Source organism: Pleuronectes platessa, chromosome 13 (assembly GCF_947347685.1).
Source record: "Pleuronectes platessa chromosome 13, fPlePla1.1, whole genome shotgun sequence".
NCBI classification, from domain to species: Eukaryota; Metazoa; Chordata; class Actinopteri; order Pleuronectiformes; family Pleuronectidae; genus Pleuronectes; species Pleuronectes platessa.
In genome coordinates, this window is record NC_070638.1 from 3,059,725 (window position 1) to 3,075,975 (window position 16,251).

At 44.1% G+C, this 16,251-nt stretch overlaps 1 protein-coding gene across 1 annotated transcript; it reads right to left on the bottom strand.

Moving 5' to 3' along the window:
- Positions 1 to 2,801: 2,801 nt before the first annotated feature.
- LOC128454949 (junctional cadherin 5-associated protein) lies at positions 2,802 to 9,134 on the bottom strand. Its single transcript, XM_053438560.1, has 3 exons — positions 8,809 to 9,134; positions 3,158 to 7,068; positions 2,802 to 2,836 (listed from the first exon to the last, which is right to left on the bottom strand). The coding sequence occupies exons 1-3, from the start codon at positions 9,132 to 9,134 to the stop codon at positions 2,802 to 2,804; spliced, it is 4,272 nt and encodes a 1,423-aa protein (XP_053294535.1).
- Positions 9,135 to 16,251: the final 7,117 nt, after the last annotated feature.

The window sequence follows — 16,251 nt, forward strand, 5'->3', positions numbered from 1 at the left end:
AGTGAGTACAAAAAGCACTTAAATCTCATATGAAAATATAAAATATTACAAGTGTGCATAATTACTTCATGTTGCACATAACCTGCCGTACAAAGAGTCTAATGACACTATGTTCAAGTGTACCTGACATGCCAATTATTAGAGGGGAGGGGGAGGGGGTCATATGTACTGAAATAGTTATTTAAATGTTGTTAGGGGCAGTTTACACACAAGACAGAGGCAAAGCCTTTCAGTCTTCAAAATGAATTGAAAATGAGATGTTAGTAATTACGGGCGTGTCAGCTTGTCCTCCCTGTGATGCCGACAATGGGCTTGTCTTGAAACACTGAATCTCATCCTGTACTTTTTACGATTATGCTTTTTTGTCTTATTTGAAGTTCACAGCTTTGATTCAATATTTCTACGGATAAACAGCATGAAGAGCAGAAACTATCCACAATGCTACTGTACCTCTCCAGCTAGAGGGATGGCAGAACAGCAAGTTGTAAAAACCTAAGGTATGAAACAGTGCTTCGTACATTAATATTTGGCATTGCCTGGAGTATAATGTAATGCACACATAATAAGGCGACATGATCCAGATTTACAAGAAATGTTTGAAATTCTAAGACAAAGTTCTGAGTTGATAAAATGCTACAACTGTAAAATGCTACATAACAATTAAGTGATACTTGATGAATGATTAAACAGTGATGGTTTCCTACAGATCTGTTGTTGATACATTACAGCAATGCAACACTGCTGGCTTGGAAAACCATGTAAAAGCAAAACTGTTTACATCAAGTTTTTAGCCATTAGATTTAGATTTGAAAATTTATCAAAAATTCCTGTATTTAAAAAACAATTGTCATACTTTTCGCAAATACATGGTTTTAAGCCAAGAAGAACAGAGCACATTGTATCCTTTAGTGCAATAAATGTTAGAGACAGCAGAACAATTTACACAAAATGAACACGCTGTTGAATGAAAGAAACACATTAAGATAAAGAGGGATTTGGGTTCAGGAGAGAAAGACAGAAGGAAGAGAAAAGAAAAAACATCCCACTTTTATTTCTAAACATATTTCCAAGAACCAATAACAGAACAGTACATGATCTGAACTGGAAGACACACAAAAGGAAATAAACAAGACACAGTTCAACAAAATGGAGATGGATTTATGTATCAAACATCGCGTGGAGCGTCAAACATTGACTCTGTTAGCGTGTGAAAAAGCACTATCAAATAGGAAATCATGGCACAATCAAAAAGCTTCCCTCACGTCAAACACTCGCATGGATGAACCCCATCGCTCACTGAAACCGACATCGTGTGATCAAGGCACACCACCGGGTCATCCCTTCCTATACCACTCTGTTTTAAAGCACTAGAAAAGTATGTGTACTCTTAATATGATACTTTACAGACACATGATACTTTCAACTTGATTTAAGCGTGGAGAAATAAAAATTTCATGGTTGAATACAAAATATCTCTTAAAATATTTAAAATATACTTTATTTTGTACATTATGCAAACTCATTAACATTTTGATGATAAAAAAAATAAATATTCCGTGAAATGTCGTCTTGCTTACAGATGTTTGAACAAAGATATACTATATATCATGAAGTAACACCCACCCCCTGTTAATTGCCCATATACCCTGACACAATTCCATATCCCTGTAGTATAATTTGAATGACACGTTCACATTAAAACTCCTGACCATGGTTCCTACACATCGCTCCACTGCACCACTGAGCCAATAGTACAACAGTAATATCCAACTTTAATGCTTATCAATTTTGCTGACCACCATTTTATCTCTATCTGTGCCTTTATTGCTTCCTGAAATTACCTGGAAATGGGAGTTATACATCAGATCAGGCCAGATTGACCAGGCAAATAACCAGAGACTTCACCTGATCCAACAAGGGAACACTCATCTGGTAAAAGAAGGCAACTCTCCTCCTCCAGTGTAGAACCAGTATATCGTATAATAGGTCACTGATCTATCATGTCATGTGGTATAGACTCACTCTTCATTGAAGAGCTCTTTGTGTTATGGTTATGGTTGTAGTGTGTACAAAAGCAATGAAAAAAGGGTTCAATGTCGTTGAAATTCTAAAAACAGAAGGCTGATTTATCTCATCTGAAAATCAAAACAGTTCTTGAGCCAGAGACAGTGATGTCCAGTTCTAAAACAGCTGTTTTCCTCACCATAACAATAAGATGAGCAGTTTATTTTGGTGTAAATGCAACAGAACAGGTTTGTGACAGTAACCCTTCTATCTCTACATTAGGTTAAACATAAATGCTTACATTCATATCCTTCACGACTCGCCTGTAAACTAACAGAATTGTTCTCAATGCGAAAAATGTCTCAACTGTATTCACTATGGACATTTCAGAAGTTGTAGTATGTGCGACAGAATTGCATAATGTCTGCCAATGAGAAAAGCGTAGGGAGGATAGAATAGAAAGGACAAGCCGCTACAAGAAGACTAACTAGTAGAAACCCTATAAGAGGATGGGCTTGGGGATGGAGGATAAGTTGGGGTAGGGGGAAGTCAGTCTGGGAAAGCTGGGGAAGGATTCTGGGGGTGGAAGTTGCCCCTAATGTTAAGGGGGCACCTCCCTTTGGCAGTGGAACAGCACTCAGAAGTCAACGCAGCGCCGAGGGTGAGGGTGTACACAATGCTCTTGTCGGACAAGAAGGCCATTTCAGTGTCAAAATGAGATGAAGGCATTCTAGTAGGCAGCCAGGTCACAGTGTTGGAGCTAATAACCTCAGATGGACATGATGGTCGTAGTCTCTCTACAATGTCTCCACTCGGCTGGGATCATGGGGTTCTAAGATATAAAGAAGAGAAATGTGAATTTAGAAAATGTGTATTTTTGTCTTTATCAAATTGTATATCAATTTTATCTATACTGTATTATTTTTCTACTAAAATATCTAAACCAGAGAAGCAGAATGTGGACAGTGAGACCATCTTGTGGAATTGTCTTTAACAGCAAGGTCCACTGACAGTTTCTTCAAGTTGGATAACTTGAGTTAAATAAACAATATTGTTTTTAACATTTGCTAACACGGGACTATGATTTCTCTTCAGTCCTCAGAACTCGACAACCAGAAAGATCCTTATTTCCCTCTCATTGTTTTTATCTTACCTGAGAGAGATGACTCCTCCTCGTTTTGTAACACTGTCTCATCAGAGACCTGCTGTGAATTGGTGACCTCTTGGTCATTCTCCTTATTTCTCTGAGGCAAACAGTGGCTTTCCTCAACTTGTTCCTCCTTTCCCTCCCCCTCCCCCTCAGCATCCCCTTCCCCAGAGTCATTGCTCCTGATGCTCAGGCGTCTCATACGATACATAACGTCCACATCCCTCATCCGGGCCAGACGCTCAACTGCCACCCGTCCTGGAGAAATAGCCAGCTTGTTCTGCAGCACTTCCATTCGGTGAGCTGGTCCCCGGCTCCTCCTCTCCCCCTCCAAGCTAAGAGACAGTCTGCGGTCCGGATTAGGGGGAACTGAAAGGGGCAGTCTATCTGGTGGAAACTCAGGTAAGCCTGCGTGGTCTCGGCCCAAATGAGTCCGTAGAACCACTCTCTGCTCTGGGACGGCAAAAGGATTCTTCTCCTGCGCCTGCTTGTCGTCAGGCGCTGCACTGTCTTGTATCTCATTCTCAAATTTCCCTTCAGCTGACTGTTTGTCTGCACTGCCTTCAGGTATTTCTCCTATACTGGCTTCCTTCGCTTCTACTTCCTTAGCTCTCTGTTCCTCTGTGACTTGGGGGTCTGCAGGCACATCATTTGCTAATATTATGGATGCGCTCTCCTTTGTAGCGTCATTCATTAATAAGCTCTCAGCAGGATTAACTGCACCAATATTGTCCAAGTTGTCTGCTTGAGCATTGTCTGTTATTTCATTCCCTCCCCGTGTCAAAGTACTCTGTTCCCTTGTTTCACCACACAGATCAGACCCAGACTGTTTCAAACTTGAGTCTTTTGGCTCCTCAGTTAGGGAATCATCTGCTGGACTTTCTAAGGCAGCACATTGTGGTGGACTGCCATTTTGAGTGGCTGAGCTGTCCGAGCTGTTCTCCTCATGAAGTGGAGGCAATGGACCCTGTCTCATCTGATTCTCAAGCTCTCTTTTACAAATAGGGCAGTCCTCCTCTGATTCACCACTGAGATCTTGAAGAGTCTCAGGGTCATTCGGGTTAGAATTGCCTGTAGATGCTTTATTGACATCCGATGGGTCTTTAGTATGACGCAAAGTCAGGCATATGTCTTCGTAATCTGGAGGACTAGTGAGTGTAGAGGCGTCCTGCATGGGCTGTCTGTCTGCCCAGGGTACCTCAGCTGATGTGGTGTGCGTTGTTGGACTGAAGTCACAAAGCGGTGTCTCGATGGGCTCATCTGGCAGATCTAGTTTTACTGTCCTGCCATCAGTGCTCCGTCGGCGCGAAAGGTGCGAAAGAACCCTGTATTCTCGGAAGCCTGTCTCCCTGGGGGGGACGGGCAGTTCCTCCCGAAGCTGCTTGCTGAAAGTCACTGATTTTGTTGCAGGCCTGGAGAAGGCGCTCTTGACTTCCCTGTATTCTGGGTCAACTGACCAGCTTACTGCACTGCGCCTAAGGCTGCTGGGCTTGTTGAGAGGTTCTGATGTCAACCGAATTTTGATACGCTCAGGGATTTGTACAGAACCATCTGGGACTTTATTGCTGGCAGTGCCTAGCTCCAAGATGTCTTTGTAAGCCTCATTGAGGTCTTCTATGCACTTGTCAACGCTGGGCTGTTTGCTATTCTGCTGCTGCTGTTGATCCTGGACTTCCTTTTTGATGGTCTCAAGCTCTTTGACAGCATCCCATGGCCGCTGGACAGTCGGTTTCAGTAGCAACTGTGGCAATGCCTCTGGCCCAGTGTTTGTTGCTGGTTTGTTCTCCTCCACATTTCCTGAGGGTGGTACTGCTGGCTGCGGAGCTGTGCTCTTGTTCAGCTGGTTGGAGAAGGTGGATGTCAGGGAGAAGGCGCTGTTGCTTGACAGTTTCAGGCTCTTCACTCCCTTAATAGGAAAAGTGAAGGAAGATCCCGCTACACCTATGCTGTCAGGAGGGTCCTCAGTGTCTGGAGGGACAGGTTCTTGTTGTGCTTCCTTGTTTTCAGGGGCAGGTTTTTGGGCCTCTGGACTTGTTTGTGTCTCCTGGTCTCGATACTGGTTTGAAGGCCAGGATCCAGACAGTTTCAGCTCCTTGTAATGGTTTATTTTAGGGGGTCTACAGGGTACTTTTTTAAACATTTTGCTGCTTGCTCTACTGCTTGTTTTGCTGCTTGCTATGCTACCAGTAAGTGCTTGCAGCTCAGCTTCAGCTGAAGATGTGCTTTGGAGACTTTGGTTTGTTAAGTGGCCAGTTTTATTATCACTTGGACTGTCTGCTGGGTCTGGTGACTTCTCATTGTTGTTATTCTGATCACGGATCGTCCCACAGAGTTGTGGAGTAGGAGGGACAGACACCAAACAAAAAATTGTCTCACTAAGTCTCTTTTTTAGATTCTTGTTTTTGTCTTTTTCTGGTGGATCAGGTACCTCCACCTTTTTGACCTCAGCCACAATTTCAGAGACACCCTGATCAACCGGCTTGCATGGGGGAGGTGGTGGTTTACCCAGAATAGATGAAGGAAAGAACTGAGTACGGTTTTGTTCAGGACCTACACTGTCACTTTTTTTGTTTAATCCCCTGTTAGACCATCGATTAATGCTGTCATTTTCTATAAGAGATGTTTTGCGGCCATCAGTATTGAGAGATGGCCCCTGTTGGGGAGGAAAGGCACTATCATGTGTAGATTGTCCTAAAATCTTGGGTGGAATCGGGGGCGCAATCGCGGGTGGAATCGCTGAAGGAATCGTGGGTGGAATCTCTTTGCTGATGTTACGGATCTTGTCTGAGTCAGTGAGAGAATTTCCCCCAGGCCCTCCTGAAATCTGCTTCGCTCTTGGGTCTTCAGTGGGTAATTGACGGGCAGGACCTGGTTGTTCTTCATGTCCAGAATGCACCAGTTTTCGATAGGATGCCCCACGATCTCCGTAATACTCTAGCCAAGAACCACCTGCCTGTCTGGAAAACCATCTTCCAGGATCTGAACTATGCATCTGCAGAGCTTCCGCCCTCCATCTTAGGTTTGCCATCTCATTGCGGTTGATTGAAACTGCTCTTGGGAGTGGGGGTCTTCTATAAGATGGGGGTGGGATGTAGCCAGGGGGCTCCATTCCAGTGATGGCAGAGTGTTGTGCGAAATAGTCTTGTCTGAGCTCCCCGCCCCTTGGAAAATAGAGAGACCTATCTTTTTGTTTGGCACCCTGCTCTATAGCAAGCATTTCTGCGCTACCCCTAGTCTGCTGGTGAATCTCATATGATGGCGGCTTTAAAGGCCTGCTGAACCTGGGCTTTGGTAAAAGTGCAACATGGCTGCTTGGCCCAGCATTCCTACCCCAACGCTCCCTGCCAAGACCACTATAGATATACCTACTATAGGGCCCAGAGAAGACAGTGCTGTTTATCCTCTGTTGTCTATCGGGTAGGCTAGGTCTGGATGGAATTAGCTCTCTGCCATCAATTCTATCAGGTGACAAAACTCTTGGGAGAGATTGAGACTTTGCTTTAGTTCTAGGGTGAAAAAAACCCTCAGGTGTCCTCAAACGATAGTGGTCCTGAGCCCATCTGTCCCCATCCCCATCTGACAGCTGCCTTCCCAGGCCCACAGCAGGCCTCCACTCTTCTGTACCAAGGCTCTGGCACTTCCTCTCCCCAGTCACCCTTAGCTGACAAGGGGCTGCATCTGGATCCCTTAGCCAGGAAATATCCTCCCATAGCTGCTGCGCTCGCCTCTCTGCCCTGTGCTCCTCAGCTGCGATCAGGGCCTGTGGCCTCCATGCTCCAGCAGAGGCCCTCAGCTCCCTGCCATCAGCATAGTCCAGGAGGATGCTGAAGTCCTGGCCTCGCCTCCGCCAGTAGGAAACGTCCCTTTCGTCATGGCTCAGTGGCTCTGAATAAGTCAAACTGGGAACATCGTAGAACCTGCAAAGACAGAAATGTTCAGTGTTACTAGGACCGCCACACTGTTACAGACAGGTAGTGAGGTGACTTTGACTTTAGGTTAACATTGAATCTTTTAAAAAGCAATTTGAGATTTAATGATCACTTAATATTAGAAGTAAGATGTCCATGCATGTGTTTGGCTTTTTCCATGCGCAACTCAATCGAGGAGCGACGGCACACACACTCGACAAAACTGCTTGAGTCAGCTGCTCCCTGGTCCCTAGAAGACGCCATGAAATGGTGATGCTACTGCAATATGATCTGTATATTAAATTGTGCTGACCTTTTCTAAGAAGCTTGTCATTTTGGAGAGTGACTGTGGCCAATTACCTGATCTGACAAAAAAGTACTTTTTCCCTCTCTTCAATTGATCACATAACTAAATTAGTAATATCAAACTGTAATTTTAGGAAAAACAGCGTACAACTTTAATGGGAGGCCAATCAATGCAAAACATAAGGTAAAAAAAGAAGTGGGTCTTTTTTATTGTCCCTATATATCACAAGCATTATGCATTATTAAACTAACATGGAAAGGCGACTGTGTGACGAGTGACGGTTCAATACTGTGGTTCCACTCCTGCCTGGATGCAATTTTAGTCACAGATCCATATTTACCTAAGTGCAGGATATAGCTGCACTGCTGAAGTAGCATAATATATCATAACGGATTAAATCTAAAAATCCGAGCTTCACTTCTCTGTGTTAAATATGGTCATTTGTTAAAATACACGGTAATTTCTAATTTCCTCAAGCAGTTGTGGTAATTTTCTTGCTGTTGTGGAGCAGCACTGAAATATCTGAATATCCCCAGGTCATCAGTCACATCCTTGCATGTTTGTCAGTAATAACGAACGAGAGAGTTTAGATTTGAAATTCTTGTTGAAATTCAAATATAACTTCAAATGAAATAAATCAATAATTGATTAATCCCTCAGGGTAGTTTATTTAATAGCTACATACAACCATGATTTGCAGCTAGCAAGAAGCTCAAAACTAATAGAAATATAACCATAAATCTATATAATATATACATATTACAGTATATGTTTGAAAATATCAAGTCTAATGAATAAAAACGAGTAGTCAAAAACTGGATGAATAACAATTAGCCTTTTAGGAGCTCCGTCTCATATCTGCACTGCACTAAATCACCGTGCTCACTGTACTCATACGTTCAAGCAGCAAAGTCAATGGATCATCCTCAGCAGCATATGCTACTGTATGGCTGAGGGGAGCCATGCTGTGCACACTTGCCCAGCAACATGCTTACATCACAAAGCACGGGCTGGGCGTGATTCAGTGTGCCAGTGTTTACAGTGGAGTGATTACGCGCCTGTCTTGAGGCATGTTCAGTCCTCCTCAGTTTGCTCGCTGTCTATTGCTGCTATTTACATCTGCCTGCCTTCGTCGAGGCTGCAGAGAAGATACCAGCGCATGTTTGGGCTCCACAGAGACACAAGTCACCTCTCTGTGCAGCCATGTAAACAACTCGGAGCGCAAAAGGCACCTTCCATATTTCCTCATATCTATATGTCAGTGGCGCTGCTGCAGCCACACTGTTCTGCAGCTGTGGAAGGAGGAGAAGGAAAAACCTGCGCAGTGCAGACTCAGTTTTGCATGCAATACCGAAGGGCCCCAGTAAGAGGGGGGAGAGGGAAAAAGGGGAAAAGGGTGTGGGGGATTGCAAAAGGGAGGGAGGAAGAAAAAAACCACTCACCCACTATCCGTGGCGAGAGAATCACCCAAGGGCTGAGCGTCACCTAGGATACCGATGCCGGCTTCTTTCCTCCGTTGGAACCTTTCCCCGCTCTCGTTGTCTGTGGCGGGGAAGCACTTCACCAGCGCCTGCCTGCTGGCGTAGATGCCTGTGATAGATGCCCCCCGGTCTGCCTCATACCCGTTCAGCGTCCCCCGGCCGGCCCTGTTGTCCACAAGTTCACGCTGGCAATCAGCAGGACGCTTGTCATAAGGCGTGGCAGAAGGAGGGCCGCTCTTGGGCAATTTGTATCCGTGCGAAATGAGAAGGTCCTCCACACTGTACATGGTGGTGTCTCACTTCTGGGTAGGAGGGCAAAGGTGGGTGTGTTGCCTTATGCGCAGTGCTGCTGGTGGAAGCTGGAGCACGTTTGCTCAGCAGAGGCCATCACTGCGGAGAGGACAGGATAGTGTGAACAGATTATTTCTGGGTGCACCTAAAACGAGGATGTGTCATTTTTTTTTTTTTTTCCCACCATGCGCTATGTGTGTGCTGACAATCAACGACTGCTTTCCCAAGTTAAATACACATGTGCTAAACATAACTCAGCCGTTTGTGCACACATTATTGTCTCCAAAGGCAACTTTGAAATGTATAAATAAAGACCTAAAGGTGCACACAGACAAATTTAACATCCCTTTTCGTTATTCTTGGTCTGCACGGTCCATTTTAATTTTCAAAACAGTTTCTAAGTCTCTCCGAATAAGAATAACAGAACATGTAACCACACCCTTCGTTCTTCCTACAGACATAAGAGTCTAAAACAAATCTATATAATAAGAAATGAAATCACTGCCTAAATACTGATTTCTCTGCACATTGTTTGGGATCTATACAGTGATGAATGTCTCCTCCAGGTTCTATAGGAACCTTTGTCATCCGTCAATAGAATCACCTTTGTTCTTCTCCAGAAGCTCAGAGCAGCATCTGGACATCGCCCCTATTCTACGCATGCGGATATTAAATGCTGTACTTTCAATACACAAAAAAAACTGTGCATGCTAAAAGACACTGCAAGGAGATTCTCCTACATTAAGTAAAGAAATAAGATATTAAATACCTCAGCATACTATCAATCTGTGTCCGACTCTGCAGAGATCCCACATACAGGGAATTGAATATTCAATATAAATCACTAAATATAATGTAGACTGCCCTTTGTCTCTGTGCTGTGTCAGCATGTGTGGGGAAAGTTGGTAAGTTGCCAATATTTTTTGTGTCTTAACGGCATCAAGGAAAATATGGTACATTTATTACATGTAATTAAAGTGACTGAGCCCCTGCTTCACATTAACCAGTTCAAAGTCTAACAGAAAGCTGTGGAAGTTAATATAACAAATTAAAAATATTCAATTGACATGAATCTCGTTAAATTTCTTCTTTAGTTGAGAATTTCATGTTTCACTGTACATGTAGAAATCATACATTTCATCTTAATGGAAATCATGTTTTTAAACCCTCTGTAGAAGCACAGAACGATGGATGCATCATATTATATGTACTGTATCACCTCATTTACTTAATGACAAAACTTTTTCAACCAAACCTCCAACTTTGTAGACCACCACAGAAATTCCTTCAACAACAAAACACCAACGAAGGTTTCTTGCATTTCTCTGAGACAGAAGTCAGTGTCTGTAAAACTTAGCAGATATTTCACACTTACTGTCGGTGTTTGGCAAAAACTAATATTGGTTTGCAATAAGCAATTGATTGTTTTGTCTGCGTAAAGTCAGAGAGTGATTAAAAAGAGCCGTGAACATTTCTGAAAGGAATGTTGAAAATAGTTTGCTTAATTCTCTGATCATTCAATCAACCGTTAATTTGAGGTGTAAACATAAGGAAACAAATATAATGTGTAAAAAATAAGAAATTACTGCTTGATAATGGACAAAAACGTAAATATGAAGCACATTCTGCAGAGTTCCACTACCTTTTGTGTTTACGTGTGTGCACGTGTGTGAATGCACAACTGCCTGTCTCCTGTATTAATTAGCAGTCTGTCCTGCCTGGTTGTAAAACAGTAACACGGCGATCAAAGGCTTTGCACGCATTAGCATTTCAGCTCCTCGTATTTCAACTCTAATCGTGGCTTCACTTCAATTTCCATTATGAAGGTGTCACCTCAAAACACATTTAGATTATTATTTATTTATTATTATTATTCAAACTACTCCACCTCTGTTACTAAAAGGAGGTTATGTGTCATGTGATCATCCAAACATATGCAAACCCATCATGTAAGACAACAGAGTGAGCACATGTACCAGGCTACATCAACTACGTGTTCTCCAGAAGTTTCCAGGAAGTTTACATCAGTGGCTGTTGTCGCAGTGTGTGTGCAAGATAAACAAGTTTTCATATTGAACAACAGTGTGAGTAACAAATCAGTACATTTAAATAAACTTAAATAATGTTCATGAATTACTTTCCATAGATTTTAAATTTCAATAAAAGTGATCATGTAAAAATGGCTTTGAATTACACATAATGACTTCAACAGAATGTCTTAAATCATTCTGAAATCAGTAAATACAAATAAAGTTTTACAATAACCTTGATAGTAACTTGCTATCAGTTGTTGATTTATGGATAAATCATTTAGTAAATGAAAAGTAAATAAAATGTCCCAAGATAGCAACTGCTTGTTTTGTTCAAGCAATAATCATATAAGAAAAAACTGTAGAAAAAAACACTGTATAATGAAAAGATGGAACCAGGAAATATTTGCCTTCCACCAAATTTGATGATTAATTTTCTTTCAGTTGATGAATCAAGTAATTCAAAGACCACTAGAGCTTTAAAAAACAAGGAGAAAAATAGTTAAAACTTAACTAAACTGACAATGTTTTGTTAAATTAATGACTTAATTTGCTTATTTTTTCATAAATTTAAAATATTCATTGTATAAAATATAGTTTAATTCAAATGGTGTTAAAAAAATCCCCTTCCCTCCTTTGACCTTAATGTGACCTTAACATTTCTCCCTTCACAACTTTGTGCCCTTTGCATCGCGGGGTCGTGTCTGTCCTGGGAGCTCATTTCAAACCGTGTGATTGGCTGTAACACCTCGGATCAGTCTATAGTCTGGAGACAATTAATACCATCCGGACGTATAGAGGCTCAAGCTGAACATCTCCACCTCAGGACCACTCATACTTTCAAGGACACCACATGTGAAAAATGGATCAGCCAACACACTACTGTCATAGGAACTTTACTGACTGGACGAGCTGTAGCCGAGTCGAGAACAACACGAAACAAAGCAGAGAGCGTCTGATGCGACTCCTCCAGGTTCTCCTCGTGCTCCCCGGTGGGGCCGAGTGTATATCCTGGTGAATGCAGCAAACTAACGGGGCTCCCCGAGCGAGCCAGATCCAGAAGTACAGTAACGACTCGAGGAGGAAAAGTCACTTCCTCTGACAGAGTGTGAACGAGCTCCAGAGTGACCCCGACACTCAGTGGCCCTTTTCGACAAGGTCACAGCTTCAAGTGATTGCAGTGGAAATATGGCACATGGGCCCTTTTTTTGCATAGCAACAACAGAGCTACCATCCGGTATTGCAACACACGTATATTTTCCATGCACGTTATGGATATGTAATGGGATGTGACAGTGTGATGTGGTGCAAAAGTTGCAGTTGGTGTTATTCATTAGCAATCACTGCTTTTATTTGGACACATCAGTTATTGCACTAGGAGCTGTGACTAATGTGTTCCCCCGAGCATCCCTACAAAACACAACTTTATTTTGAAGGTTGGGTCTAAATTTACTTTTAAAAATGTAGTTTTGCTGACCACCACCCACCCAGGAGCTCAAGGGGGGGGGGCAATGTGCAGCCAGGCCTCTATAGCAGACCTCATGCACAGGTAGTGGCCACTGTAACACATCAGCACTGGCAGGCAGCACCACCCTAACTGCTGAGGGAGTGCACCTACATCTTACCTAGTGATAGGGAAAAACAAGAGCACCGGAGATCAGGCTCATCATGACAAGAGCTGCGCATGCAAACTCATCTCCAGCACGAGTCCAGCACGTTGGCGAATCAGGGACACTTTGTGTTTAACTCAGATTTTTCTGTTCAATCCCTTAAAATCATAACCCCCCCCCCCCCCCCGAATGATAACTCTCCGTATGAATGAATAATGATGTGAAATAGATCCCCTCGTATCACAACACACATCCATCAATAATGAATCACAGTTGAAGGGATATGTGTGCATGCATGGATACAGAGTGACCCACTGTAGCCTGCTGCAGTGTTATATGGCTCAGCCTACATGGAATTCACTGCTATATGGAAAATGATTTTTTTTCTATATCAGCTCCCCCCAGTACCTGCTTCGCCCTGTGCCGCAAGTACCAGGATGGGGGATACTGCCCTCCTCCACCTGCACGCACCCTAAGTTGAAGTCAGCGGTTGTGTTTTGACGGAGAAAAACGCCGCTTCACCAAATCAGGATCTCTCTGCTACATTTTTCCCCCGAGAAGCGCACGCAGCCCGGCGGCAGGAGCCCGGAGCCCGGTCCCCGGTCCCCGGTCCCCGCCTCGCGCCCAGCGGCGGCCGCGCGGCGCTGCTCCGTCGAAGGGCGAACATCCTGAGGTGTGTGCAAGTTGACGCGCGGTGAACGAGCAGCGGCTGTTTTGCAGATGCGTCTGACTGAGTGTTTACCCCAAAGATGCGCGGCTCCTGCGCTACCGTGCAGGCTACGTGAGCCGTACCCCCAAGAAAAATATTAGATATAATATAATAACACACAGACCAGGCGACCCCTCCCCGGGAACAAGCCCCCGGGCTCCGGGCAGCATGCAGCCAGAAGGACGCCGCAGCCATGCAAAGCAAATAAGGGCGTAGCGGCGCGGAGACGCATACCTGGGAAGATGCTTGGCGCGGCCGTCGCAGTTCCCCTGCGCCCAGCTTCAGCTGCTGAGACTGAGCACTGCTGCACAGAGCCGAGCCTGCCCATTGGTAGGCAGAGACGCGCTGGTTGCTGGCTGCCTGGACTGGGCTCCCCTCACCACAGCTGAGGTGGGGTGGGCTCCTCGCATGCAGCCGAGCTACAGAGAGGGATGTCAAAATGGTTTCTTCCAAACTGTTTCTCCTAACTTTGCTTTTTTTTCATAGCAACAGTCATCCCCCTCCTCTCCCCTACTCCCTCTCCTCCCCTCCTCCCCTATTTCAATGTGGCATATTGACTTGAATGATAAATACAGTGGTGTGGATGGAGCGGTGAGGTCTCTGTATCTCTGTCACCGGTTTGGCAGATAAGAAGCTGACAGGAGCACAGAGCGTTTGTATTTGCACGGGAAAGGTCAGCGGCTGTTTGTGCTCCTGCTTTCATTACGCCCTCGAAATATTAATAAGCTTTCATGTCCCCTGTTTACAAATCTCTGTCCCCATCCTACTAAGTTTTGGGGATGTGCATTGTGTGTACGGGTTGTGAGCAGAACCGCACCCCGGGTGATGTTGATGAATCGTCACCGTGTGTGTGTCCCCCCAACTCCCGTCCAATGCCAAGACAGCTTGGCTAATTAAATGTGCTGGGCTCAGGCCTTCGCGTGCCAACTGTGACATGCTGCACTCTGAGGGATGCCTCGTTCAGAGGAGCGACTGGTAACATGCACTTCACAGAGATCCACTCATTGAGGAGGAAGCGTTGGGGGGTGGGGGGGGCCTCTGCCAGACTCGGACACCATACAATCCTCTCCCTGTTTTCACTAACCCAGAAAAGGAGGATTCATTGACCTGCCGCCACGTCTACAAGCTGCCCAGTACAACCAGTGCCATGTGGCCTGTGGGTCAACAAGCGTAAGATGGTGCCCTTCATGGATTTATGAATAGTTTTATTGTTGTTATTGGGATATTATAAAAACAGATAAGAAGTGAGGATAGGTGAAATGACCCTGGACAGGTCACTGATCCAACGGGCCCAGGCAGCTAGCACACAGAGGGTTAACTCCTCCTGCGGCGGCCCAGGGTTCGATTCCCACCTCGCCCTTTGCCGGGTGTCTTCCTCCATTCTCTCTTTCCCTCTTATACCCCCAAAATATCTCGCCCTTTCTTTATAAACAGAAAGGCCCTGACCGAATGGGGATTCAAACCAACAACCTTCTTGCTGTGAGACGCACAGCGCTCACCGTTGCTCATACCTCCTCATCGTAGGCCTTATTCTAGGACACCTTGTCACCCTGAGGATAAATGATGCACCTGGTTGACACATGGCCTGGAGCTATAACCCGACTGCAGCCAGCTGCACCTGATTGGTCCAAGTCCGCGTCTTCAGTGCGAAGCTGGGTGAGCAACAAATCTGCTGACCAGGCAGAAGACACTGCACATCATTAACATCAAACTCAGCAATGGACACTATGTTCAGCCGACTGCACCTTGTCCTCTCCGCAGTTTAAACATGATTCCCGGCATGAGGAAAGAAACATTCATTTAAAAAGCCGATGCCCTTTTTATTGTGATTCTGTTCAAACCAAATAATTGCTTAAAAAAAACGAATTAGCCTAAAAGGACGCCCCTGTGATCATGTGATTAAGATATAGAACATTTGGTTTTTCACTCCAACTTTGAAATGCCCACACATTCTTTTATATCAACTACAAGGTGCAGCCAATAATGACTTCACTCTGACAGTGGAGTGGTCTGAACTCCTGTCAAGTTATAAGTAATAATTGTGTTATACATAAGGTTCGTTTACAAGCTTATTTAGGCTATTTTCAGCCAAGCAAGTTGGTGTAGATGAGCATGAGATGAGAGTGGACGCTTAGAAAAGTAGTAAGTGGATCTTGAGCTGAGGTTTTTCCAAGAATTGTCAAGACATAAATCTTAATCTACATGTTTAGCACTTATATATGTTGAATACAACATGCTCTAAACGTGATGTTAAGTGAACACATGTCTTTGCAGAGCCCATAACACAGAAATTGGTGAGAATCCTTCATGAGTCAGCTGTTTCCATGGATCTGTGATTATTCTCGTAGACCCTAAGTCTCCGTTGACAGTTCAAGAGTCAAGTGGAAGATCACAGCTTCACTTTCCCTGAAAGAAAACTATTTCTTTCCTGAGCAGAACTGCGGAGCTTTGACAGTTATTGGTTCTGTTTCAGCGTCTTTCATTAGATTCCCACTTTCTGTTATCCCTTAAACTTATACTGTGCAATGCTCACTTGCTTTTTTAAAGGAAAATACATTTATATAAGGATGCATATGGTAGAAAAGAGTCTGGTTTTATTGTATATTGATATACAGTATATTTATATATACTGGTGTCGGATGTCTGGTCCTTTTAGAAGCTGTCAGTCAAGAAGAGGTGCTGAACACAAACATGTGTATCAGCTCTTCTCCTGCTGCCTGTCATCCTGTCGAGACACCAGAACATGGAACTATGGGAACATGGG

Excerpts from the sequence above, each read along its gene's own strand:
- LOC128454949 (XM_053438560.1), bottom strand. The coding sequence starts at position 9,134 with ATGTACAGTGTGGAGGACCTTCTCATTTCGCACGGATACAAATTGCCC. Across the intron at positions 7,069-8,808 it reads TCTCTCGCCACGGATAGTGG|GTTCTACGATGTTCCCAGTT; the intron begins GTGAGTGGTTTT and ends CTGTCTTTGCAG. Across the intron at positions 2,837-3,157 it reads GGAGGAGTCATCTCTCTCAG|AACCCCATGATCCCAGCCGA; the intron begins GTAAGATAAAAA and ends TTTATATCTTAG.